At 45.4% G+C, this 25,020-nt stretch overlaps 1 protein-coding gene and 1 pseudogene across 4 annotated transcripts in view; both read left to right on the top strand.

Annotated features, from left to right (window-relative positions):
* Cask (calcium/calmodulin dependent serine protein kinase) overlaps positions 1-6,390 on the top strand; it is a 331,839-nt gene extending 325,449 nt beyond the window's left edge. For all 4 annotated transcript variants that reach the window (XM_038316597.2, XM_038316596.2, XM_038316595.2 and 1 more), the window contains 2 exons: positions 790-873; positions 5,023-6,390. In XM_038316597.2, coding sequence (XP_038172525.1) covers positions 790-873; positions 5,023-5,199 — 261 coding nt within the window. In that variant the 3' untranslated portion in view covers positions 5,200-6,390. The remainder of the gene's footprint in view (positions 1-789; positions 874-5,022) is intronic.
* Positions 6,391-18,761: 12,371 nt separating this feature from the next.
* LOC119804587 lies at positions 18,762-19,570 on the top strand (annotated as a pseudogene).
* Positions 19,571-25,020: the final 5,450 nt, after the last annotated feature.

Below are 25,020 nucleotides of genomic sequence, written 5' to 3'. Positions count from 1 at the left end.
TTATTCCTTATGTCTGTGGGTCACTTCCATGTTGGTCATGTGTGGATTAGGTACCTGGGTGTGGTCAACTTTGGACTGGGATGGTATTTATTACTTCTGAGTGTACCATGGCTTCCCAAGGGAGGAACAGAAACAGATTTGCCACAGTTTGGAAAAGAACTAGTAGTAACCTCAAAGGGCCTTCCACTTGAATGCCATGTCCTCACATGGGTCAAGTTATTGACCACAACCACATAGTGTCTGTAGTGGAAAGACTTCATGATTGCTGCCCTGGGCAAGGGTCTCCCCTTCTCCCATGAGTCCCATGGGGGGCCTCTCAACAGAAGACCCGTGTGAATGTGAATACAGCCCACAGTGATGGCCACCAGGCTTTGCTCTCTTTGCTTAGCAATTTTCAGTTTGGTATGTGACAAAGTAGATTTGCAATCTCTGAAAGCCAGCCTGCAGAGCTAAGTTGCCCTAGAATGCATTTGCCATCAACTAAAATCACCAGGTTTAAATGAACATTAACTGACATAGTCAGTGCTAACTATTACAAAGGAAAATAAATTCGGCAAAGTCAGGCGATTCCTAAGAAACATGTCCTACTTGTCAGCTCTGATTTTCTGGGCTGTTAGCTACAAGAAAAGCAATGGACATTACTTATAAAGTTGGTACATTTAATTATAACTTGCCAAAATCTTGAGCCAAGGCCTTGACTTTTTCAGTTGTATCACATTTTTGTAGACTCCTTTGCATGTTGTCTTGGTTATTTCTTCTTCTAAGAGTCTTTCCTCCTTTTCCACACAGGCACTGAAGGTCCTGAGAACTGCTGAGTTTGCTCCTTTTGTTGTCTTCATTGCGGCGCCAACTATCACTCCAGGTTTAAATGAGGTAAGAGTGAACTCCCCCTTCTCTGGACAAGCACGCTCTATGGTAAGGAATGTGTAGTATGTCTTGTACTGAAGACACCTGAGCAAAGATCTGCTTTGTCCTTTTGCAGGGCACTCTGATTTCCAGAGTACAAGGGCCTTGTTCGATATGTGGAGTTAGACTGCCTAAGCAGGGTGTTTCTTCTGGGATCAGAATATTAGACAAATTCCAGCCTCTTCCCTAGCATAGTCTGAAGTGTATCCGTCTCCATTTATAGCAGGAGGTCTGTTCCAGGAGATATGATTTGGACTAGACCAGTCAGTGGGACAGCCTGCAGCCTTAATCAGTACATCTGCTTCTGAAGTATAAGCATAAACCCCCTCAATTCCCAAGGCTCAAGGTGTCCAAGCAGACCCTGCCCTCCTTAGCAGGGAGCCAAGAGGGGCTATAAGGAATCCTTGACCTCAGTGGGGCTGCCCAAGATGCCCTGCAGATGAAGACCCCCTGGAGACTACCAAACCTAGAAATGAGCTGCCCTGGGCAGGGAGCCTTCTTTCTCACTTGCCTAGCATGAACATTGTCCTGGGTGCTATTCCCCAGCACCACAAAAGGAATAAATTCTGGGTGCTTTCAAGCCAGTTCAAGTCAGCAGTTGCCAGGCTGGCCCAGGTGGTACTGAGCCCTCGCAAAGGCTCTTCCTTCCTGGAAGGTAAGGGCAGCAGGACATGCTGACAGTGTAACCACATCTGCTTCCTGTGGTCCTGAGCTGGGAAGACGCTCTTTTTTTTTTTTTAAATTTATGGTTTATTTAACTTTATTTTACTTTATTTTATGTGCATTGGTGTGAAGGTGTCAGATCCCCTAGAACTGGGTCTTCAGACAGTTGTGAGCTGCCATGTGGGTGCTGGGAATTGAACCCGGGTCCTCGGGAAGAGCAGTCAGTGCTCTTAACCGCTGAGCCATCTCTCCAGCCCGTGGGAAGACGCTCTTGTACAGTTATCCTGAAGAGCATGATTTTGCAGGTTCTAGAACCATCGGCAGACTTTTGACTATGTCCAGTGAATGCCAACCCATCTTGCGATACAGTTAAATCAAGGCTTGGAAGTCATATGTGTCTTTAATATTTAGAGTGACCTTTATTGCTCCTGTTTTCCTTCGCCATTCTTTGTCATCTAATTGGCAAAAGGCATATTCCTTCAGAAAGTCCTTTCCCATGTGTGTTTCAAACTCCTCATTGTTATTAACGTTTGTCCTTGGTTACTATGTATTTTTCTTGATTTATCATCCTTGTTTTGTTTCTGTTTTGTTTTTGTTTTTTGCCTGTTCTGCCCTTTTACTAATTTTCCATAGCTGCCAAAATGGTGCAGAAAATTGCCTGTAAGTACCAGCTAGGAGGTGATGAAATACAGCCTGTGTCTTTTAATAGATGTAGAATGTAGACATTTCATTCCCATAAATCCTTGCTTTTGCTGTTAGAATAAAAGCATTTTGTTTTCACTGAGTTAAGCCTGTTATATCTGAAGGGACAAGCTTATATGTGAAGGTGACCGAGCCTCACTTTAGAGGATGCAAATATAAGGGAGCTTTGTCGCTCAGTAAAGATAACTGTCTAGCCATAAATTTCCTCAAATTTTTGCATCTGCCCAACCTTCTGAACAAACCGGAATTTGGTAGCAGTGTCCCGGGCCCAGGAACATAGCACATAGAACCCTGTGGTACATAGAGTGACTTCTTAGGAACGGTGCCTCCAGGGACTGGTAGGAAGCACTCCTGTCTCTGATGAACACATGTATGCTGAAAAGGGGGGGTTGTTTCTTATGAAGCTGAGCCACAGTGAAAATGCTGTGCTTTTCAGGTACAAGTACAATGTGTGTATTTAGGACCTCAGAAGGTGACTAGTGGCTGAGGTCACTAGTCATTGGGATTGTTAACCCTGATAATCAAAACATGCTGAGTCCTACTTTGAAATTCCTGTAGAGGTTGACTAAGCTAGTAGACTCTGATTGGTCAAAGTGCCCAGAATAGGAATATTGAATTTCTGGCTGCTCTGGTGTCTATCTGTCCTGCAGAGGGCTGGAGTAGAATTTCCTCCCTGCTCATGTCCTTGCCAGAGAGCTGTACCCTATGAGAAGAGGAGGAGGGGTGCTTAGCCAGGACTGGGTTCCCAGCTCTCCTTGGTCCCTGAAGGTATCACAGTTTTGACATTCTCCAGAGATCAGATTCTCTTACCCTGAACCCCATTTCCTAGCACAATCACCCAGTCTCTTGACAATAGACTTAATACTTCTCTAAATCCTAAAGGGACTAGTATCAGTCAAAAAACCACTTGTTCTTTCAATAGCATTTATTAAGCACGTACTGTGTGTACATAGCTCTGCTTAGCTCTGGGACACAGCAGTGGCAGAGCATGCAACACAAGTTTTTATGCCCTGGCTGAGGAGAGGGTTAGTAATCAAATAAACATAAAACTATAGATATATACATATATGCATATAGAGTAAGGCTTGCTTAGGCTACACAGAGACCCTGTCCCTGTCTACTCCTAAGGGGAGATGGGTGTGTGTGTGTGTGTGTGTGTGTGTGTGTGTGTGTGTGTGTGTTTATGTGTATGATGCCAACCAATAGTTTACAACTCCCTAGTATTTGGCAGGTTGAGAAGAAAGCTTGTAATTAATTTTACTCACAAAGGTCAAATTTGAATTTTACCTTGACCTTTGTAAATTCAACATAAAAAAAATTGACCTGCCAGGCAGTAGTGGTACAACCCTTTAATCCCAGCACTCAGGAAGGAGAAGCAAGTGGATGTCTGAGTTCAAGGCCAGCCTAAGAACATATAGACTAAGTTCCAGAGACAGGGCTACACAGAGAAACCCTGTTTGAAAAATAAGGAGGGAGAAAGGGAGGGAGGGGGAGATAGAGAGTGAGTGAAAGAAAGGGCGAAGGAGGGGGAAAAGGAAGTGATGGTGTGAATGAGTGACTTGCGTGTTATGTCTTATTCTGCTGGCTTCTAGACTCTTCTCGCTCGCTCGTCCTCTATCTCCTTCTCTTCTCTCTCGAGACTAGAGAAAAAGAAAGGAAGGAAGATAGATCTGGCCCATTAAACAGAGAAGCAGACCTTCTTCCTGGTGGCTCTTTAGAACACTAAAGGAGCATTAGAGGTGGGTGTGATGGTGTGTGCCTATAATCCTGGCACTTGGGAAACTAAGATAGGAGAGTCCCAAGTTCCAGGCCAGCCTGGGCTAGCTAGTGAGACTCTGGCTCAAAAAGAAAAGCAATATTCATGGGACAAGCTAGAGACCCCAAATTCCCTCCTGGTGTTAGCTCGACCTGAGGAGAGTTCTGATGGTCTGAGGCCAGCTGTGTATAGGGGTGTTGCCCTTCAGCAAGCCTTCTTAGAGCTCAAGGCTTTGTAGTTGTTTTCGAGACATGAGTACATGCAAACATTTGCCTGGCCATTTCTAGTACAGACCAACTTGGGCACATTCCTCAGGTGGCAGTTACTATTGTATTTGGAAAATGGCTTTATTCCAGCCATGATTTATAACATGCAGAAAGCTTTACCTCTGCATGAACTGCTGTCCAATGAAGGCTATTGTGTGCCATTCCTGGAACACACTAAACCTTTCCAGTAGAAGGGGAAAAATACAACTTAATTTGTTACCCAAAGACAAGGTTTGTTAGCACAAACACACAAGACTCAAATAAGCTTTAAGATCCAAGGAAAAGAATACAAAAGTTCAACCCAGTCACACTGTACTCCCACCAAATAGGAGTTAGCCCTGGTCACCCTGGCTTAGAGGAATAGTGAAAGAACTGTAGCCACTGGAAACCCATGCTTTGTGTGGCCTCCCCCCACGTGGCTCTGGGGATAGGCCCAAGTAGGCCTGGGTGGGGGCCATGTGTTTGCTGGAGTGTTGGTTTTGTCTGTTTTTCACAGTGGCCCCTGTTACGTGTCAACCAGTCACAGGCGCCAGTGGGAGTTCTACAACCCTGTCATCACAGGGCAGGGACCATCATCTCCTCTGTCACACAGCCATTTTTAGTTTGGACCTGGGGTTCTGACACTGGGGTGAACTGAGATGTAGACAGACAAAGGCTACAACTGACTTCTCTCTAATATTTGCCTTTCCCTTCTCCCATTCCTGTCCCTCTACAATGCCATCTATCCAGGATGAATCTCTCCAACGCCTGCAGAAGGAGTCCGATGTCTTACAGAGAACATATGCACACTACTTCGATCTCACAATTATCAACAACGAAATTGATGAGACAATCAGACATCTGGAGGAAGCTGTCGAGCTCGTGTGCACAGCCCCACAGTGGGTCCCGGTCTCCTGGGTCTATTAGGCTTTTCCCTGGCTATCTGAGTTTAAAACTGGGAGCCACCTCCTACATGGAAAAGCCTCTTTATTATCGGCCTTGTGTCAGCAGGTCGTGGTCCCTAGAGACTACCTAGTTGTAGTGTGACCTACATTTATAATTATTGTCATGTCCAAATAGATAGGAGGAGAAAAACAATTACACACTAATTTAAAGAGACAGTATCTTTTTTAATCAGTTCTCCTAAACTTTAATAAAATGTATCTTTAAATGTATGTATTATTCAATCCTTTGGAATGTTATATTTTTGGAAATCATAGCTTTTTATTTCAAAGGCCCCTAAAAACTGCACAAAATAGATGCTGCTTTCTATAATCTATTTTAATAATAATAAACAATGATTCTGTTACCTTGACTGGGGGTGGAACACTACATTCTTTTTAGAGTCTGATTTTATGGATTGGAATATCTTTTTTCCTTTATTTATTTGAGATAATTAGTCTAGTGATTACAAAACAGTCATAAATTTTTAAAGGCCTTTTTTCCTCTCTCTTTTTTTTTTAAGTCCTTTATGTAACATCCAGATACTGTGATACTGTCTCTTTGAAGCACCCTGTAAACCTTTTAGAGATTTGAAGTTGGGTCTTGACTCTTAATGCATGTGGACAGTCGCGAGCGTTCATGCTGTCGGTGTGTCTGTGTTGGACAAAACAATCTGTAATTACAGCAAAGTACATTCCGTTCACGGGGCACACCCAGGGGAATAAGAATAAATTGCTATTATGACTAAGTTGTAAACCTATGCACATCCCTTGCATTTCGGGCAACTTTATAAAACAGAAAAAAAAGAAACTGATTTTTATTAATTAATAATCATGTAGTGAAATGTGTTTGTAATTTTGTCTCAATTTCATTTGTTGTAAGGGGGAGGGGGTATTGCTGGTTTCGCCATTTCAGATCTGTGTTGTCTAAGAGTATTAACGTTTTAATTAAGCAAAGAAATGCGGATTTTTAATCTGTATGTAATTGTTTTAAGCACCCATTTAAAGAGAATATACTGTGCAATGAAGAAACCAGTTTAGGCATTCGCTATAAACTGAATTATTCCAAAAGAATAATCTATAACAGCTCTGTAAATTCCTTTAAAATGATAACTAACAGGACAGTCTGACCAATTTTTTTTAAAATATACTTCATTGTATGTGTTCAATAATCAAATGCCTTTGGGTCCTTCATTTCATTACAGATTTGTTCAGGTCTCCAAGCTGGTAATCTTTTCTGTTTTAAAATTCGATAGCTGCTCACTGACCCATGGCAGGCCCAGGAATAAGTATCAGTTGGCAGGGCAACAGAGCAGCCTGCCCGAGTACAGCTTGGCTCACATCTGACTCGAAGGGCCACCTGTGGGCTCTCCTTCCTCTTGCTCTATCCCTTGGCACAGGGGAGTCACCTGTCCTTGTTGCTTTAGAAGCATTCACCATCTCATCCGCTGCCATGCTGTCAGAATCACTAGAGGAGGTTCAGACTGGGATTCTCAGACTCTTTGCCAGAGGCCACTAGACTGTCTCCCCTTCTTCTTGTGTGCGAGAACAAGGCATTGGCATGACTTTGGTCCTTGGAAACACACCATCACTTCATTGCTTGTGAGTTAGGTGGCTTCCATCACTTTGTGCCTTGACAGGAACTGAACAACTCATCTTGGGCACTGAAGAGAGAAGGTATGTTCGTGCTCACACTCTTCATTCTCAAGCTCCCGCCCTCCCCAGCTATTACACCATACCATTTGGTTCTGTTTGTAGACCATTCTTTGTCGTGACCAGATGGGTCACAATTCATCAGCAAGACATTGTGAGAATAGCTTGTGTTTGGTCCCACAGTGGAATGACCAAATACCCCACCAGAGACAGGCTCAGGTCTCGTGCTAGGTGGAGGGAGAAGAGTCCAGGAGTTGCATAGGGCTGTGTAGTGCTGACCTCCATCTAAGTGGCACCCAGGCCAGACACCATTTGTGCAGTAGTACTGACCGTAAGCCACTCTTGTCAGTGGCTCGGTACCTGCCCTGCCTCTTCCAGTAAAGCACAAAGAAGACTGCAACTAATGCATGGGAAACAGAACTGGCCCTCCCTCTGGCAGAATCCCTCCCGCTCCCACATGCTCAAGATGCTGGTAAGGCCTGTCGGTAGCCATCGACCACGTTCCTACAGGTAGAATGAACCTTGCAAAGTGAGGCCAGCTTAATGTCTGTGGCTGGCTCTTGGAGGCCTGGGGGACTTCTCACCTCACTTGCCTTCTAGGAACTCTGAGAGAAGAGCACCCTTATGCAGGTGGTGAAAAGCCTGCACCTAGAGCCCAGTGACTTCTCCAACGGGTCGTCTGTCTTTTCCACTAGTGCACTCTAAATCAGTGTGTTTAGGACCTAGAGAAGAAAACCCTTCTGAAGTCAGAGTAATATGCGTACAGTCCTATCTGGATCAATCAGGATATTGCTAAAAGCTTCCTGACTGCCTCCGTTCCATCAGCAGAACCAGACACACACGCACACACTTAAAAACTAAAGCAAAGGATCAGAGATCACTAAATCAGTGGCCAGTTGAAGTGTGGGAAAGTCATATTGCACGTCCTCTCTGCCACCCCAGCCCTGCTCCACACACCAGGAGAGGGAATGTTTGGATCTCCTTAGTTCTTTGTTTAAAAAGATGGCACTGCCTGATTTTCTAATCATAAGGCAGTAGTTACTTTTCAGGCGCATCATATTTCTATCTGAATACCGAAAAGTGTCACTCAGTTTAATTCATCTGGAAGTTTCCCAGTGTCGAGAGGACATTGTAACTTTTTTAGATGCATCCCCATCAGGTGAGATGTTTAAAATATCTGCTCAGGAAGGCAAAGAAACCAGTTGACCTACTTCTTGCTATTTGCATTCAGAAGACAGAGTCTCAGTCGGCCCTATTGGCGGCTGAATAAACAAAGCTGCAGGGTCCCCCACCATGTGAAGAAGGGGATCCCTTCCCAGTATCCAAGTCCTGGAGCAGGTGGGCAGGGCGAGCTGTCCTTTAAAGCTACTGCTGTCTTTTCGAGCTTTACAGCCCAGAGTTCTCTTGTTTTTCAATCAGGTGTCTCTTCTTTAAGGCTACTAGTTTATTCTTTGCAAAAGTTCAGTCAATTAAACCACCCTCCAGGAAGCAAGAGCTACCCAGAGTGGAAACTGCCCCTCTCGGATGAGCAGCCCAAAGCATTCTCTTGTCTCCCACTGACGGGCTGTTCCTTTAGCATCCCAGATCAGTTTCTTACGCCAAGCAGAATTAAGCTTCGCTTGCCATTAACATTATTGAGAGAACTGCTTGGTTAGTGAATTTGTAATAAAAATGTCTCCTTGGAAAGAAGAGAGGGCACACTGATTAGCATCCCAGCCCCTTGCAGCCCTCATCACTCCTTGTTTCAGGTCAGCAGCCTGGCGAGCAGCTTGTGCGGATGGTTTCTCAGAGCGGAGCACCACACTCTCAGCCTATTCTCTTAACGGGCTGTCTGTGCCTAGGCACACGGAAGCCCCTGTGAGCATCTTCTTTGTTCTGCGCCTCTGGTTAATTCCTTTAGGAAGATGCTTTGCTTCTCACTACGGCTTTCAGAAGGGCTGTATGCTCTTCTCATCACTGCTTTTGTTTGGGGGCACTTGCCCTTTTCTGGCCCCTTTAGACATAGGGTCTCCCTCTTTATGTGGCACCTCTGGCTACAGGACCATACTTGTGAAGCCCAATGTGCTTGGGCGCTGCACGTGTCCATTTGCCTTAAGCTTGTGGGAAGTCTCGGATCTCCCAGTTTACAGAGTGAAGTTCGGCTATCACATCCATCCAGGAAGTAGGGGGGAAGAGAAAGAGTGTCCCAACCTTCATATCTACACTTCCTGGGCTACAGCAGCAGCTAGAGAGAGAGAGCAGCACCATCCCTGGGGCAGGCATCCCCAAGTCTTAGCTGCTAGGGGGATGGGAGAGAACCACCTGACTTCCTACCACCTGTCACCAACCCTCCATTAACTCCCTTGAATGAACCTGTGCAAATGGACCAAGCAAAGGAAAATGGAAGGAGATGTTTGCAGCCACACAGGAGAACTCATTTCTAGCCCCCAAGCACAACTCCAGCTCTGTGTATGGAGAAAACTCGGCACTTTGCCACTGCTTGGAGTTAAATCCATTGTCTATAGCATGCAAAAGCATAGGGTCCAGGGCGGAGCCTTTCTGGACCCAGGAGAGAATCTCAGCAGAGGGACTTGTGCTTGAGAGTAGAAGTAGGCATTCCTCCACAGAAAGAGGCCTTGCTTTTATTTTTCATTTGGCAGAGACCAAGAATTGGGGGTAGGGGTTGATTTGCAGTCTTTGATGTCCTCTGCAGGCAGGTGGTGCTGAGACCACAGCATCGTGTTTCAGTGCAGTGTAGGTGCATTGCCATTCAGACTCAGTTCTGGGCTGATTTTGCTTAAAGCTTTGCCAACGTGTTCTTTCTTTCTGTATGTATTATTGCCTTTTTATAAAAGGTTTTGAAGTATTGTCTCAGTGATAAAAAAGAGAGAGATGTTAATGGTTGTTGTATATTTCACCGTATCCGATTGTAAGTATTCGCAGGGTACAGCAAAGCCTTAGCTTGCAAGAGGAGCTGAAGGGGTTGGAAAGGTTCGGATTCTTTGTAAATGTCCTGCTTTTCTTTCTCTGTGTGTGTATCTATTTACATGCCTTAGCACACGCCCTCCCATCCCAATTCCTTTGCCCTGTCGCCTGAACAACCACAATGCTGGTGGCACTGCCAGCACAGTACAAGTCGAAACCCTAATCAGTTATCTCGTGTGACAGGGGAAGAAGAGAAACTGCATAGTATTCTTTGTAGAATATACATATCTGTAGGATGCTGTGTAATGGGAAACCATAGACTTGGGCTTTCGTCATTTCAGAGTTGGAGAAATGTATGAATAAAATGTATAAAACATGAAAGGCAGTTGTCTGCTCAGATTCCAGCCAAACCGCTTGGAAACAAACACCGTGACCGGTAGAAGAAGGATGGCCAGATTTTAACTCCTCTGCATGGCTAGGCTTGCAGACCTCCCCGACAAAGTCGGTACCAGGGAGGGTGACTTCCTCCCTCTGGGAAGAGCATGTCCCAAGCTCCTGATGGCCATCCTGGAAACCTTCCTCTCCATCCATGGCTATCTCAGACTTCAACTTGCGTTTGGACACACATTTCAAATAACTTCTGATCTTTAGAAAACGGGAGACAAACACTAGTTGTGACATTTGCTGGAAATAGAAGTCTAAATTGTTTTTAGTGCTGTAGGTGCCACAGCTCTGCAAATGTGCTTCTCTAACGTTTCCATTTAAAGCTGGAGCAGGAAGCACTTCAGGGCTGGTTGCTTGACTTGATCCCTGGGATGCCCCTGCTCACCTAGTTGGCACACTCCCTACCCCGGCCTTGGGCTTTGCCCAAGAATGTCATTGCAGAGACCCACACTTGCCTGTGTTGCATACACCCAGAAAGGAGGCAAGCCCAGTGTGTTCCACATGCTCACTTGGAGATTCACAATAGCGAATATGAATACAAGTGATTACAAGCCTATGCTTTACTCAGAGAAGAAGAGTGTAAGCATGATGGGGTAGCAGGAGAGGGGGCTGTGCTCAGCTGATCAACGAAGTGCCTGCCAGTAGGCATGAAAACCTGGGTTTGATCCCCAGCACCCATGTAAAAAGCCAGGAACGGTGGCACAGCCTTGTAATCCTGGTGCAGGAGAGGCAGACATGAATCCTGAGGTTCAGCTGGCCTCCCAGCCTACCTGAAGTTGAGTGCCTCAGGCCTCAGTAAGAGACCTTATGTCAAAAGACAAAGCAAACGGATACTGAGGAAGGTGAGGTTGACCTTTGGCCTCCACACATATGTACACACACACACACACACACGTAGTAAGTGAGTGTTCGAGCCATCTTGGAGAGTTGAGCTGTTCCATCTTGCAAAAGAATCACATTAGCTGGGCTCTGTTGACTATTTACAGCACTCCTGAGGGAGCAGGGAGGGTCCCAAGACCTCGCCTGAGTATCAGCCCCTCTACCACCTATTGTATGCAACCCTGCCTTAATTGCATATGGCCACAAGGAGGGGCTATCCAGGCTGGGAAAAATCAGTGGAGGGGGCTCCAGGATGGAGCTCTGAACCCTCCTCACAGCTACTCACTGCCAGAGCATCTGGCTCAATTCTGGTGAGCTACTGGAGGGACATTCAGAAGAAACAGCCTGCTGAGCCTTCACCAGTGGCTTCTGATTGCAAAGCAGGAAACTGAGGCAGAGGTGGGAAAGCAGACACTGCCCCAGGCAGGTTCACCACGAATTAACAGCTTTCACAGAATTTCCTAGAACACTCTCGAGTGCCTTGAATGTTCACTGTGACTTGTGGAGTGGTACTTCCAGAGATACATATGACCGTGAGAACACTTGGGACCCATCACCTGGGATCCGTGTGGGTTTATATATATATATATATATATATATATATATATATATATATATATATATATATATATAACATATCTCACAGAACAAAACAAAAACTACCAACTATGATCATTTTTGCAGCTGCCCAAAATAACCATTTAACAAAATCTAATGCCAAGTCCTAATTTGAGAAGGATCTAGTCAAAACAGAACAAATATGCTTCACAGCTAAAGAAGAGCTGCGTCAGGGTCTACACAGGCATGAGAAGCCAGGTCCTCAGCACCCATGTCATAAGCCAGGCACAGCAGCACAACACAGGGCTGTCATCCCAGAACTGGAAGGGCGGGGATGAGAGGATCCCAGGAGCACACTGGCCCGCCAATCTAGCATAGTTCAAAGAAGACCGATGTCAAGCTCTGGCCTCCACTCGCACGCAAACGCACACACCTACACATGATGGGGAGGGAGGAAAGATGGACGCCTTCTCCTCCAGGGCCATGTGCCCCTTCCAAAAAAAAGGCTGCCAAAGGCTGAGGTTGAAACACAAGGAAGGCAGCGCTCTCCTCATCCGCTCCAGTCCTGCCATGAACTGTGGACGATCCCAGACTGCCTGTGCCTTGTGCTGCCTCCCAGAAGAGGTTTCATTCCTCTCGGAAGGAAAGCCACATCACTCTAGGCTTCAGATAGTTTCTTCAAGTCATTTTGTTGGTACAGTTTCTGACAAAACCCAAAACTAAACTAGCTAGGGCCGGCAAGATGGCTCAGCAGGTAAAGGTGCTTGCTTTCAAGCCTGATGACGCGAGTTCAATCCCTGGAACTCACACGGTAAAAGGAAAGAACTTACTCCTGAAGGTTGTCCTCTGATATGTATTGTGACATTCATATACCAAAACACATACATACATACACACACACATACATACACGCATACATACATGCATACGTACATACATACACACACGTACACACACATACATACACACATATACATACACACATACATACACACATACATACATACACACATACATACATACACATACATACACACACATACATACACACATACATGCACACACATGCATACATACATACATACATGCACACACATGCATACATACATACATGCACATACATATACACATACATGCATACATACATGCCTATTTTTAAAACTAACTAGATTTGTGAAAAGAAAAAGAAAAGTAGATGACTACATCTGTACACCAAATATCAATATCTTGTTTGACTTAAATATATATACAATTAAATACTTTATTAATGAAAGAAAATAAATAAAAATGGAAAGGAATATAAACATGACAGGTTTTGGCACCAGATGATTGAAAAAAGGAAATAAAGAAGGAAAGGGCCTGACTGCTCCTAGGCATTGGAAGAAAAAGTTTATTGTAGATAAAAGGGAAGCATAGCCAAAGGCATGGCCATCTGGGAGAGAGCAGAGTGAACATGTCTAGACTGAGTCATGTGAGGAGATGGGGAGGGGAAAGCAGCTGCCAAATAAGAGGGGCAGCCTGGGCCAAGAGACTGGCCAAGACAGTAGACGGAAGGGCCAGGTAGCCAAAATAGTTGGATTATATAGGGAAGGGCAGTTCAGCCCCTGAGCTAGAGAAGTTTATGGTAGGGGCTGGGTATGCCAGTCAGGAGGACCTTGTAACAAGTAGGGACTGAGGGATGCTGGGAGAACCTGGTGGCCAGGTCCACTTTGATATGTTAAATGGGTATTTCAGTCCTTTGTTCAGGTTGGAGACTTAACAGCTTATAACTCTGACACAGAAGTTGGGAAGGAGATGATGGCTTTTAACGTGTCTTAAGCTCTACATTGTCAAGAGTGGGGGTGGGAGGGTAACGAACAGATTTTTATAAGTCAAAGATGCTAGCTTCGAGAGGGAGAAAGAGAGGGAGAAATTAATTTAGCCAAAACTGGGAAGACAGAATTTCTCCATCTGCCTCTGTTTTGCCCATATAGCAGTGTTACAGTTTATAGAAAAGATGAAGCAAAAAACAGAAGATATGCATATTTAGATATAGCTGTGCACTCCAGTTCCCAGTCAGGGAGATAGGCTTTTTCCTGACACCACAGATCTTAGGAGGGGCTGCTTTCACTCCATTATGGTATTTCCTGTCGAGAGATGGAACCGAAAAAAGACATTCTTTTTTAAAACAGACCCTAATTCCTAGGGCCCCATTACATAATCACTAAAAGAAAAACAAGAGATATAACTTCTAAGTTAAGTAAAACATACAGAAGCACAGAGCATAGAGAACAGTGTTAATGAACTCAGCTGTCAAATTTAGGATCTTTAGAATTAAGATAGAAGCCAGGCACGGTGGTGTAGCCTGTAATCCGAGCACTCTGGAGGCTGAGGCAGGAGGATCAAGAGTTCAAGGCGTAAAGAACTGAAGGCCAGCTGGGTTACATGAGATCCTGTGCCAAAAGTAAATAGACAATTAGGATGGAGTTGTCAAAACCCCAAACCTGTAGTTAATGCTCAGGCCTCTGCTTCAGTCCTCAGCAGCCGGGGAACCCGGCTGAGAAGACAAGCCCTAGAATCATATAAACACCTTCCAACATTGTAAGTAATCTTCCCAAAGTGGAAGCCATGAGCTCTGTTCCCAGCTTCCCTGGCAGAAAACAGCAGATGGGCCGTGATGCATGCTCCTGCCCCTGAGGGATGCCTGAACTCAGAACAGAGAAGCCAGTGAGCTTGATGCTCAAGGGGGCAGTAGAGGCATATAGCTGCAAGGCAGAGACACCTAAAGTTCTGGCTCCACCTGGCAGCAGTGACCGTGGAGTTTGCTGGAGAGAGCTGGCAAAAGAATTTGAGCTGTTCATTGTGTTTGCTTGTTTTTCTTTGCTGTGGAACAACTGGTCTACCTTGGGTTCTTTAAGCTCCCCCTAATACTCCCCCCCCCATAATGTTGGGGATGGAACCCAGGGCTTTGTGCATAGTAGGCACCCAGCACATTTAAATTTTCTCTTTGCAAAATACAGAGAACATTACATAAAACTACAACCAATCAAAATGAGTTGTGGAGTTCAGTTCAAATGGATACATCTCCAAAATAACTCCTGCACCCAAGGCTCAGGGGACATCGCGGAAGAGGGGGCAGAAAGACTGTAAATGCCAGAGGGAAAGGGAGTTTGCTGTGAGATTGTGTCTCCTGGGAATGTCAGAAGCTACCCTCATAAAGTCTCTCCAACATGACTGCCCAATTATGAGCTGAACGAGGAGGACACCAAATAGCTTGCCAAACTGGATAAAGAAAAACCCAGGAGGCCTCAACCCCACATGAAGAACTACAGGTAATGGAGGGAAGCTCAAAGTGGAAGAAATAATCTTCCCCGGGGAAGAGCACACCAGTCAGCCCTGAAAACATATACAAATAATATTATACAGACTGAGCAGATTATATTTCGGAATATATGCATGTACATAGATGTGTGTACCAACAACTAATGAAAAAGAGGCCATAAGTGTGAGAGACAAGAAGAAAAGGTTTATGGGAGGGTTTGGAAGGGGGAAAGGGAAGGGAGAAATGATGTCATTGTTGTTATACTAGAATCTCAAAAAAGAAGAGAAAAATAAATAAACCTGAAATACTTTAAAACTTACCCAAAAAGTTTCAAGGGATCTTAGGAAACAACTCAATGGGTAAAACACTTTGCACACAAGCATGCTGACCAGAATTCGGACTCACAGCCCCATATATGATGCCAGGTATGGTAACATGCTTCTGAAAGCCCACATCAGGAGGAGGCAGGAACAGAGGACTTCTAGGGGTGGGCACTCCGACACTGACCTGCCACTCTGAGGGCGGGCACTCACTTGCCAACCGCTCAGGCTAATTGGCAGGCTCCAGGTACAGTGAAAAACTCTGTCTCATAAATAAGTAAAGTGAGGGAAAGCAATCCAGGCAGGTGCCAGACGTCGATCTTTGGCAGGTGGCCACACACAAGCACACGTAGTGACACACGTGAACATGTGCCCATATATGCTCAGGCATACACAAAAGAAAATAGGTAAATTAATAACAATGAAACAAAAAGTTGCATTCACACTTATAGGAAATTTTCCTAACCTTATGTTGCCAGGCATCCATTTTGAATACAGGTTGGAGATTCTCACAACAACAGAAGGGCTTAGTCACCCTTGCTGGCACTTCCAGCTCCAGCTCTTCCCGGTTTCTTGTATTCACTGCAGGGGTGGGGACGGGCATTTGTTGTAAAAGGGACAACAGAACAGGCTTGGGATAGAAGCAAGTGAGACATTTGGTTCTGAACTGTTAAATACAGTTATTTTTTTTTTATTGCTTAGACCAAATACTTGACAAGAGGCAATATACTGGTTTACAGCTTAAGACGACAGATAATCCATCATGCTGGGGAAGGCATGGGGGCAGGGATGGCTTACTGGTATAACAGGGGTATGAGACAGCTGGTCATACAATTATGGCAGTCAGAAAGCAGAGAGAAAGGAAGATAAAGCCTTATCTCAGAGCAGCCCTCTTCCTCCAGCCAGGCCCCAAGTCCTGTAAATTTTATAACCTTCCCCGAAAGCACCACCAGCAGGGGACCACCTGTTCAAACATGAGCCTGGGCGGGGTGGGGGGAGGGATTCCCCCTTCTTAGCAAGAATGACTGCTTCCCAGCTCACTGAGCTTTAGGGGTGAAGCATCTGTGTGTCCTTCCTACTCGGGGAGATGCTTCAAGTCACGCAGATGGAGCTCTACTCCCCACCTGAAATAGCAAAGGATGAGAATATTCTTTCTCCTCCTCTCTGACAGGTGGAGGTGTGAGGCTCCACCCACTGGCCACTCCCATTGGAGTCTTTGAGTCTTAAGAAAGGGAGGAAAGATGAAGCAGATATAATTCAAAGCAGAGATGCAAATAATCTCCCATGAATTGTTCTGGGATAAGGTTAAGCCAAAGTGTGGGGATGAAGGAGGTGGCTCAGCAACCACAACTGCTTGCCCTGAGACCACGAACCTCAGTTCTAGCATCCAAAACCTACACTGTGGAAGGAGAGAACTGATATCTGTAAGCTGTTCTCTCTCTCTCTCTCTCTCTCTCTCTCTCTCTCTCTCTCTCTCTCTCTCTCTCTCACACACACACACACACACACACACACACACACACACACACACGGAGGAAACCAAAACTGGAAACAGGAGGGATGGCTCAGTAGTTAAGAGCACTTACATACTTGGGACCAGAGTTTAGCCCACAGCACCTATGTAACAAGCCAGGCAAGGTGCACGGATTTGCAACCCCAGCTCCATTGGCCAGAGACAGGTGGAGCCCTGGGGCTTGCTGGCTTCCAGCCTAGCCAACGAAACATGAGCCTCAGATTCAGGAAAGATCCAGCTTCAAAGGAATAGGCAAAGAGTGATAGAGAACACCCAATACCCCTTTCTTCACTTCACTCACATGCACTCACGAGCATTGACACATGCATACATATGTATATATGACATACATACATATGGTCTTAGGGTTTCTTTTGCTGTGAAGAGACACTATGACCAAGGCAACTCTTTTTTAAAATGTATTTATTTATTATGTATACAACATTCCTTCCATGTATGCTTGCAGGCCAGAAGAGAGCCCCAGATCTTATTACAGATGGTTGTGAGTCACCATGTGGTGGCTGGGAATTGAACTCAGGGCCTCTGGAAGAGCAGCCAGTGCTCTTAACCTCTGAGCCATCTCTCCAGCCCACAGCAATTCTTATAAAGGAAAACATTTAATTGGGGCTGGCTTACAGTTTCAGAGATTTATTGTCATGGCAAAAAACAAGGCAGCATGCAGGCAGACGTGGTGCTGGAGAGGTAGCTGAGAGTTCTACATCTTGATGTGCAGGCAACAGGAAGTGAACTGTGCTCCATACCAGGCATAGCTTGAGCATAGGAGAGCTCAAAGTCCACCCCCACAGTGACATACTTCCTCCAACAAGGCTATACCTTTGAATAGTGCCATTCTCACCTGGTGGTGGTAGCATACACCTTTAATCTCAGCACTCGGGAGGCAAAGGCAGATGGATCTCTGTGAGTTCAAGGCCAGTCTGGTCTATGGAGCTAGTTCCAGGACAGGCTCCAAAGCTACAGAAAAACCCTGTTTTGAAAAAAAAAGTACCATTTTCTATAGACCATGCATTGAAACACATGAGTCTATGGGGACCATACCGATTCAAACCACCACACATACACAAATACATACATACATACATACATACATACATGCATGCATACATGAATCTTAATATTTGTTTTTCAAGACAGGGTTTCTCTATGTAGCCCTGGCTTTCCTAGTCATGTAAGTAACCCCTCATCTATGCTCCTGGAAGTCCAGTAAACTCACTGGTTCACTAAGCTAGGCTTGTATGGAATCATTTCTTTGGTCTGTAATCAATTCTCCATTTGGAATAAATAGATGTTTCACAACTCCCCAAGAAAGGTCACATGACAAAGATAAATTACAAATATTTCCCCCAAATTCAGGCTTTCTAATGTCCATGAAAATGGTGCCAAAATACACTGCAAAGCACTTGACGCTCAAGTAGCTGGGAGATGTTACCGACTGACAGCTGAAGAATGGAGTGCAGCAGCAGTGATCAGAAGAGCACAGGACCCTGACTCAAACTCCGAGAGATCCTTAGGAAAACCAGGGAAGCCGCAGACCCTTTTTCTCTGCAAAAAATAAAGGGGAAATGTTTAATAGAAATATTCTGTACCAAAACACACACAAAACCATTTTCATTCCATACTTCTATGTGTTCCGGTGTGGTTGCCATTTGGTAATGGTTTTCCTTGGCTGATTTTGATCTCTTTTTTTAACATTTTTTACATGAGTACATTGTATCACATTTCTCCCTCTTTCTCTCTCCAGCTCTTCCCATGCCCCTCCACTCTCCAGTTCATTATCTCTTCTTAGGTATTACTGACATATGTATGTAATATGACTGCAACCTACTGAATTCATTTGTACTGCTCATATGTATATGTGTTTAGGAATGACCATTTGGGATAACCTAAAAGTACATCAGTGGAGAAGATTGTCCCTCTATTAGAAGTCATTAATTGGCTCTCTCCTCCAACCCGGCAAGATGCCCAAGGGAAAGAAGGCCAAGGGGAAGAAGGTGGCCCTGGCCCCGCCATTGTGAAGAAGCAGGAGGCTAAGAATGTGGTGAATCCTTTGTTTGAGAAGAGGCCTAAGAACTTCGGCATTGGGCAGGACATCCAACCCAAGAGAGATCTCACACGCTTCTTCATCAAATGCCCCCCCCCCCGCTACATTAGGCTTCAGTGGCAGAGGGCCATCCTCTATAAGCGGCTCAAAGTTCCTTCTGCCATTAACCAGTTCACCCAGGTCCTGGACCAGCACACAGCTACCCAGTTGCTTAAACTTGCCCACAAGTACAGGCCAGAGACCAAGCAGGAGAAGAAGCAGAGGCTGCTGGCTCGTGCTGAGAAGAAAGCTGCCGGCAAAGGGGATGTCCCAACTAAGAGACCACCTATCCTTCGAGGGGGGGCCAATACAGTCGCCACTTTGGTAGAGAACAAGAAGGCTCAGCTGGTGGTGATTGCCCACGACGTAGACTCCATTGAGCTGGTGGTCTTCCTGCCTGCCCTGTGTTGGAAGATGGGGGTCCCCTACTGCATCATCAAGGGAAAGGCCAGACTGGGGTGGCTGGTCCATAGGAAGACGTGCACCACTGTTGCCTTCGCACAGGTTAACTCGAAAGACAAGGATGCTCTGGCCAAGCTGGTGGAAGCTATTAGGACCAACTACAACGACAGCTATGATGAGATCCACCGCCACTGGGGAGGCAACGTCCTGGGTCCCAAATCTGTGGCTTGAATTGCCAAGCTGGAAAAGGCAAAGGCCAAAGAACTCGCCACTAAATTGGGTTAAATGTACTGCTGAGTTTTCTGTACATAAATATAATTACAAAAAAAGAAGTCATTAATTGCCTGTAGCATTTCGTCTAGGGGTGGGGTCTTGTGAAATGTCCCCTATCCATGTTGGGATGTCAACTGGTGTTGTCATTATACAGGTCGTGTTTAGGCAACCATATTGTTAAGATTTGGGCATAGTTTCCCTGTCATATATAGGAGGCACCGTCAAGTAGCAGACACATACTTATTGATCCTCTGGCTCTTACAATCTTTCCACTCTCTCTTTGGTGATGTTCCCTGAGCCATAGATGTAGGGTTTGTGCTGGAGATGTACTAATTGAGGATAAACATCCCATGGGTTATTATTCTCTAGATTTTGGTTTCAGTGATACTCTTTATCTGCTACAAAAAGAAGTTTCTCGAAGGTAAGATCCTGTTGCTGAATACACCACACACTTTAGAAACAGGGCTTGGAGGAATTGAGCTGGAAGTAACCTAGAAGCCTTCTCCCTAAGGACCAGCTTTCACAAGGGTGGAAGGTGCTATACAAGGTGCCAAGGGAGAAAAGCAATTAAAAGTCCTACCCAGCTGGAAAACCTATGAACCACAGCCATAACCAGCACAGCAAGATATACCCTAGAGTACAATGGTGGCAACTTACACCTTGAGGGTAACCAACAGCTGTTTAATTGGACTTGGGAGGGAATTCATGCCAGGTACTGGAAACCTGAACTGTGACTGATGAAGTAGTGGGCCCTAGAGAACATATTACTGCCGCTTTCCAAAACAGTGGACTCCCTGCTGCATTCTAAATACTGATGCCCACAGATAAGCATAGCTCTCACCCTCGCCAAAGAAGCTTTTTGTTACTGTTTGTTTGTTTTTGCAGGGTAGTGGTGGCACATGCCTTGAATCTCAGCATTAAAGGGAGCAATAGTCAATGCCAGAATTAATTGGGAGTCAGAGGCAGGTGGTTCTCTGAGTTCAAGGCCAGCCTGATCTACAGAGTGAGTATCAGGACCTCCAGTGTTACCTGGAGAAACCCTGCATTGAAATAAAATCTTTTTTTTAGCTTTTTTGTTTGTTAGTTTGTTTGTTTGTATGTGTCCACATATGTGCAAGGTGTTCATAGAAGCCAGAGGAGAATGTTGGATTGTCCGGAACTGGAGTTACAAACTATTGTAAGGCACCCGACATGGGGGTGAGGAAACAGACCAGATCCTCTGGAAGAGCAGCAAGTGCTTTTAACCAATGAGCCGTGTCTCCAGCTCCTCGTTCTTTCTCTTTTTGAGAAAGGGTCTCACTCTGTAGCTCAGGTTGCCTTGGAACTCATTATTCAACCCTGGCTGACTTGGAACTAGAGATCCTCTTACCTCTGCCTCTCAAGTGCTGGGATTACAGGCATGCACCACTGCTCCTGGCCTACATCACAGTTTTGATAGGCATACATTCAAGCATACTCATTTTCCCAATAAGTAAGGTTTTTTCCCACGGCAACATCAATCAGATCTCTGTTGGTATTGCTTACCATGGTCTTGGTTCCCATTTTAAGGAGAGTAACTCAACCTTTTCTGGTTCTGATTAACGAGAATATGAAGAACTTCAAAGACAATTAGGGCTTCTCTGAAAATACTACCTTAACAGAGAATCAGTGTCTCTATAAGGGGCCAATGACATTATTTGGTAATGTTTGAAGCCCATCCCTGACAAACATATGGAAGTTACTAAGTTCAGGGGTACTGTGGGAAAGGAAGAAGAGTATCGAATGTTCTGTGATACAGTAGCTAGGGTCCAGGACAACCAATTAATAAAGACTATTGTGAGTATTCCCAGAATAATAACAACAACAACAAAAATGACATTTATCTGGGTTATAGATACATCAGTTGCATTGATTTCATCATTACATGTAGTATACATGTGTAGGGCCATTTTATACAGGCCCATATTTCTACATTGTATGGCGGCCAGACTTTCAGGCCACAGTCTGCACCTGGCCACACAGAAGGTGGTCACCTAGCCTTTCTAGACAAACTGACTTCCGAAACAAAGGGTCAGGATATGCTAATGTCGCTCTGCCCCTGCTTTGTAATTCTGGAAGATCGCCTGGGGAAGAGGAGTTAATTCAGTCTACACGTGACCTAAGTCCACTACCCCGGAAACAGAATGCTAATGAACTTCCCCCTCAGTTTACCTTTTGATATAAAAGCTGTTTGGATAATAAATGCAGGTGATCTTCAGGATTTGAATGAACGCTGGGACTCCCTCCTGATATTGCCCTGTGAACTGTGCCTCAATTATTCCCACGCCTCTACACTGGTCCGAGAGATCATTTATGTTGGGGCTGGACCCTGACATCCATGTGCTGAAGTCTCATACTGTATTCCGTAAATATGGTTAAGCAAAGCAAGGTTGACAAGATGGCTCAGCACGTGAAAGCACTTGCCACCAAGCCTAAATTCAATACCCAGGACCCACATGGTATGGCAAAAGGAGAGAACCTACTCCCAAAAGTTATTCTCTGCCCTCCACATGGTACCATGATATGGTCATGCCATGTTCGCACAAATAAATATATGAATATTATAGAACTTAAATTTGAAGAATAAAACAAAAAGGCAAAGCAGATGTGGTAGCACATATATTTAATCCTAGCATTCAGGAAACTGAGGCAGGAGGATGACAAGCGCAAGGCAGCCTGGAATACATAGAGGGAAACCCTGTCTTAAAAATAAACAGTGAAGGAAAGGAAAGGGAAGGAAGAAAAGACTATGAGGTCTATCGTACTCGTTACTCTGTTCATGACTGTGATGAAAACACCTGACAAAAAGCAACTTAAGGAAGGAAGTTTGGTTGTGGGTCACAGCTCAAAGGAATACAGTCCACAGCTGCTGGTCACCACATGTCCACAGTCAGGAAGCAAAGACAGAGATGAATGCTGTTGTTCAGCTCATTTTTTCCTTTCCCTGGCCATAAACTGGTGCCATCGGTATTCAGGGTGGATTTTCTCTCCTCAGTTAAATCTCATCTGTTCAGAGGTGTGTCTCCTACGCAGTTCCAAATCCCATAGAATTGACAAGGTTAACCATCACACTGGGTGTGGTGGCCTTTCACCCCAGCATTCCAAAGCTGGAACCTGGAAGATCAGAAATTCAAGAAAGTTTCAGCAACTTAGTTGAGTTTGAGGCCAGCTTGGGCTACACTGTCTCAAAAAAGCCAACAAAATGAAAGGTTTAATCATGTGTCTTTTCAACCATTTCCTTCCAGATAAAAGCATGCTTCGTGGAGTGAAGCGTGTCAAGACGTAGAATGTTCTAAGGGGAGATGTAGCATCCCATCTTGCAGGGAAGCTCGTTAAACTCATGAAGCAAACTGCTCAAAGCTCAAAACAAACGGGTCAGATGCACTAGGCTCCCCTCTCCCCAAACACATCCGAGCAATAAAAACAAGCCGAGTTGCCTAGAAGAGGCTCAGATCAGCCAAGCAGTTTAAAAGAAGCAGAGAGCAGCTGACCCCCCATCTCCCCCAAAATAAGAAGAGCTCAGCAGAGGGCCTGTAAGAGGCTCCAGCCGCTCCAGCTGCTTGGAAAGGGTTGGACTTCCTGCAAGAAGTGCAGTACAAGCCGGATTTTGAGCTTTTGTGAGCTGTCACCTGTGCTGGGGTGGGCGTTGGTGATGCAGCTGTCTCAGTCATTTCTGTTCCAGTAAACTACCCCTCACCCACATTCCTCTTAGTAACCCCAATAAAACTCATTGGTTCACCAAGTTAGACTTTTGTGGTGTCTATACTTAGGTCTATTATCAGTTCCCTATCTGGAGTGACTCGGCGGTTGTTCATATCTCCCAAGGGACAGTGTCACATGAGACAAGGTACTCACTAATTACAGAGAGAAAAGCACTTTGTACCAGGTACGGCCATGTCATTTACTTCTCAAAACAGTCCTAGAAGGTAGGTATCGCCATATCCACTTTGTAAGACACAGAAACTGAGATCATTTGCATTGATACAAATGATTCTAAAAGCGATGGCTCACTCAGTCAACAAGGCTTGCTATGCTACCACAAGGACCTGAGTACAGTCACCAGAATCCATTTCAAAGCCAAACAAACAAAAGAACCCAAGGTGGCTTGTATTTGTCATCCCAGCACTGCCAGGGGTGGGGGGGAGACAGGCAGATCACTGATACCCTCTGACCAGTCATACTAGCCCTTTTGGGGAGTTCCGGCAGCAAGAGATCCTTTCTAAACAAAACAAAAGTGGGTGTCACCTGACTAGTAGCATCAAAGGTCATGCTTTGGCATACACACACACACACACACACACACAGAGAGAGAGAGAGAGAGAGAGAGAGAGAGAGAGAGAGAGAGAGAGAGACAGAGAGAGAGAGACAGAGAGAGAGAGACAGAGAGAGAGAGAGAGACAGAGACACACAGAGAGACAGAGACAGAGAGACACACAGAGACACACACACACACAGAGAGAGAGAGAGAGAGAGAGAGAGAGAGAGAGAGAATGATCTACTCATATTTCCTGTTAGGTGTCCCTCATGAGTTACTAGAAGTGGCATGTGGTCATGGGAACAGGGGAAGTAACCCTTCCTGTGAGACTTCTGGAGGAACTGCTACAGCTGGAGCTGGGAGGGGGTGGGGGAAGTCGGTGGTGGTGGAGGGAGCTCATGCCTAGCAAACCGGAAGTAGCAGTGTGTTAGAGTGGGAAGTAGGAAGTAGAGGTCCTGAAAGCTGGGCAGATAAGCCTTTGTCTGCCTGGGGAGGACAGACCTCCCCAGGACCAGAGATCCAGCGCAGTCCAAAGCCCAGGCAGAGCTCAGGGTAAAGCTCCTCTCAAGGCAGATATGACCCCAGAGAAGGTTTACTTCAAGTAGAAACATACTCGTGCGTATGTGTGTGCCTGTGTGTGTCTACATATATGCGTGCATATGGAGTCCAGAGATCGATGTCGGGCATTTTTCTTAATCATTCTCCACTTTATTTTTAAATTTCCGTTTTATTTATTAGTTCGAGGCATGGGAGTAGGGGGAGTGTGACTGAGTGGACAACTTTTGGGACTCGACGCTCTCCTTCCACCAGAGATTTCAGGTGCAAACTCAGTCAGTCTTACACGCAGCAAGCACTTTTACCAAATGAGCCATCTTGCTAGTCTGTCCACCTTTTATTTGAGACAGTCTGTGTCTGTCTCCCCAGAGCTGGGATTAGAGATGCACGGCTGCTGTGCCCAGCGTTTGCACAGATCCTGATGTTTGGCATGGCAAGTGCTTTAGCAACTGAGCCATCTCGCCAGCTCTCACCTGTCCACATTGCTGTCGCCCAGGCAGCGCAGCCTTCTGCTAGGTCCCTGGTGGAAGCTGCTGAGCAAGCTCTCCCTTACCCAGCAAGGCGTAGCCGTCTCCTTTCTTCTGTTACCCTTTTCCTAGCTGAGACATCCATATTTCAGCATCTCTTCGGCATA

Source organism: Arvicola amphibius, chromosome X, assembly GCF_903992535.2.
Source record: "Arvicola amphibius chromosome X, mArvAmp1.2, whole genome shotgun sequence".
Classification (NCBI taxonomy): Eukaryota; Metazoa; Chordata; class Mammalia; order Rodentia; family Cricetidae; genus Arvicola; species Arvicola amphibius.
Note: the sequence above shows the minus strand (reverse complement) of the source record. Positions and strands in the feature narration are given on the sequence as shown.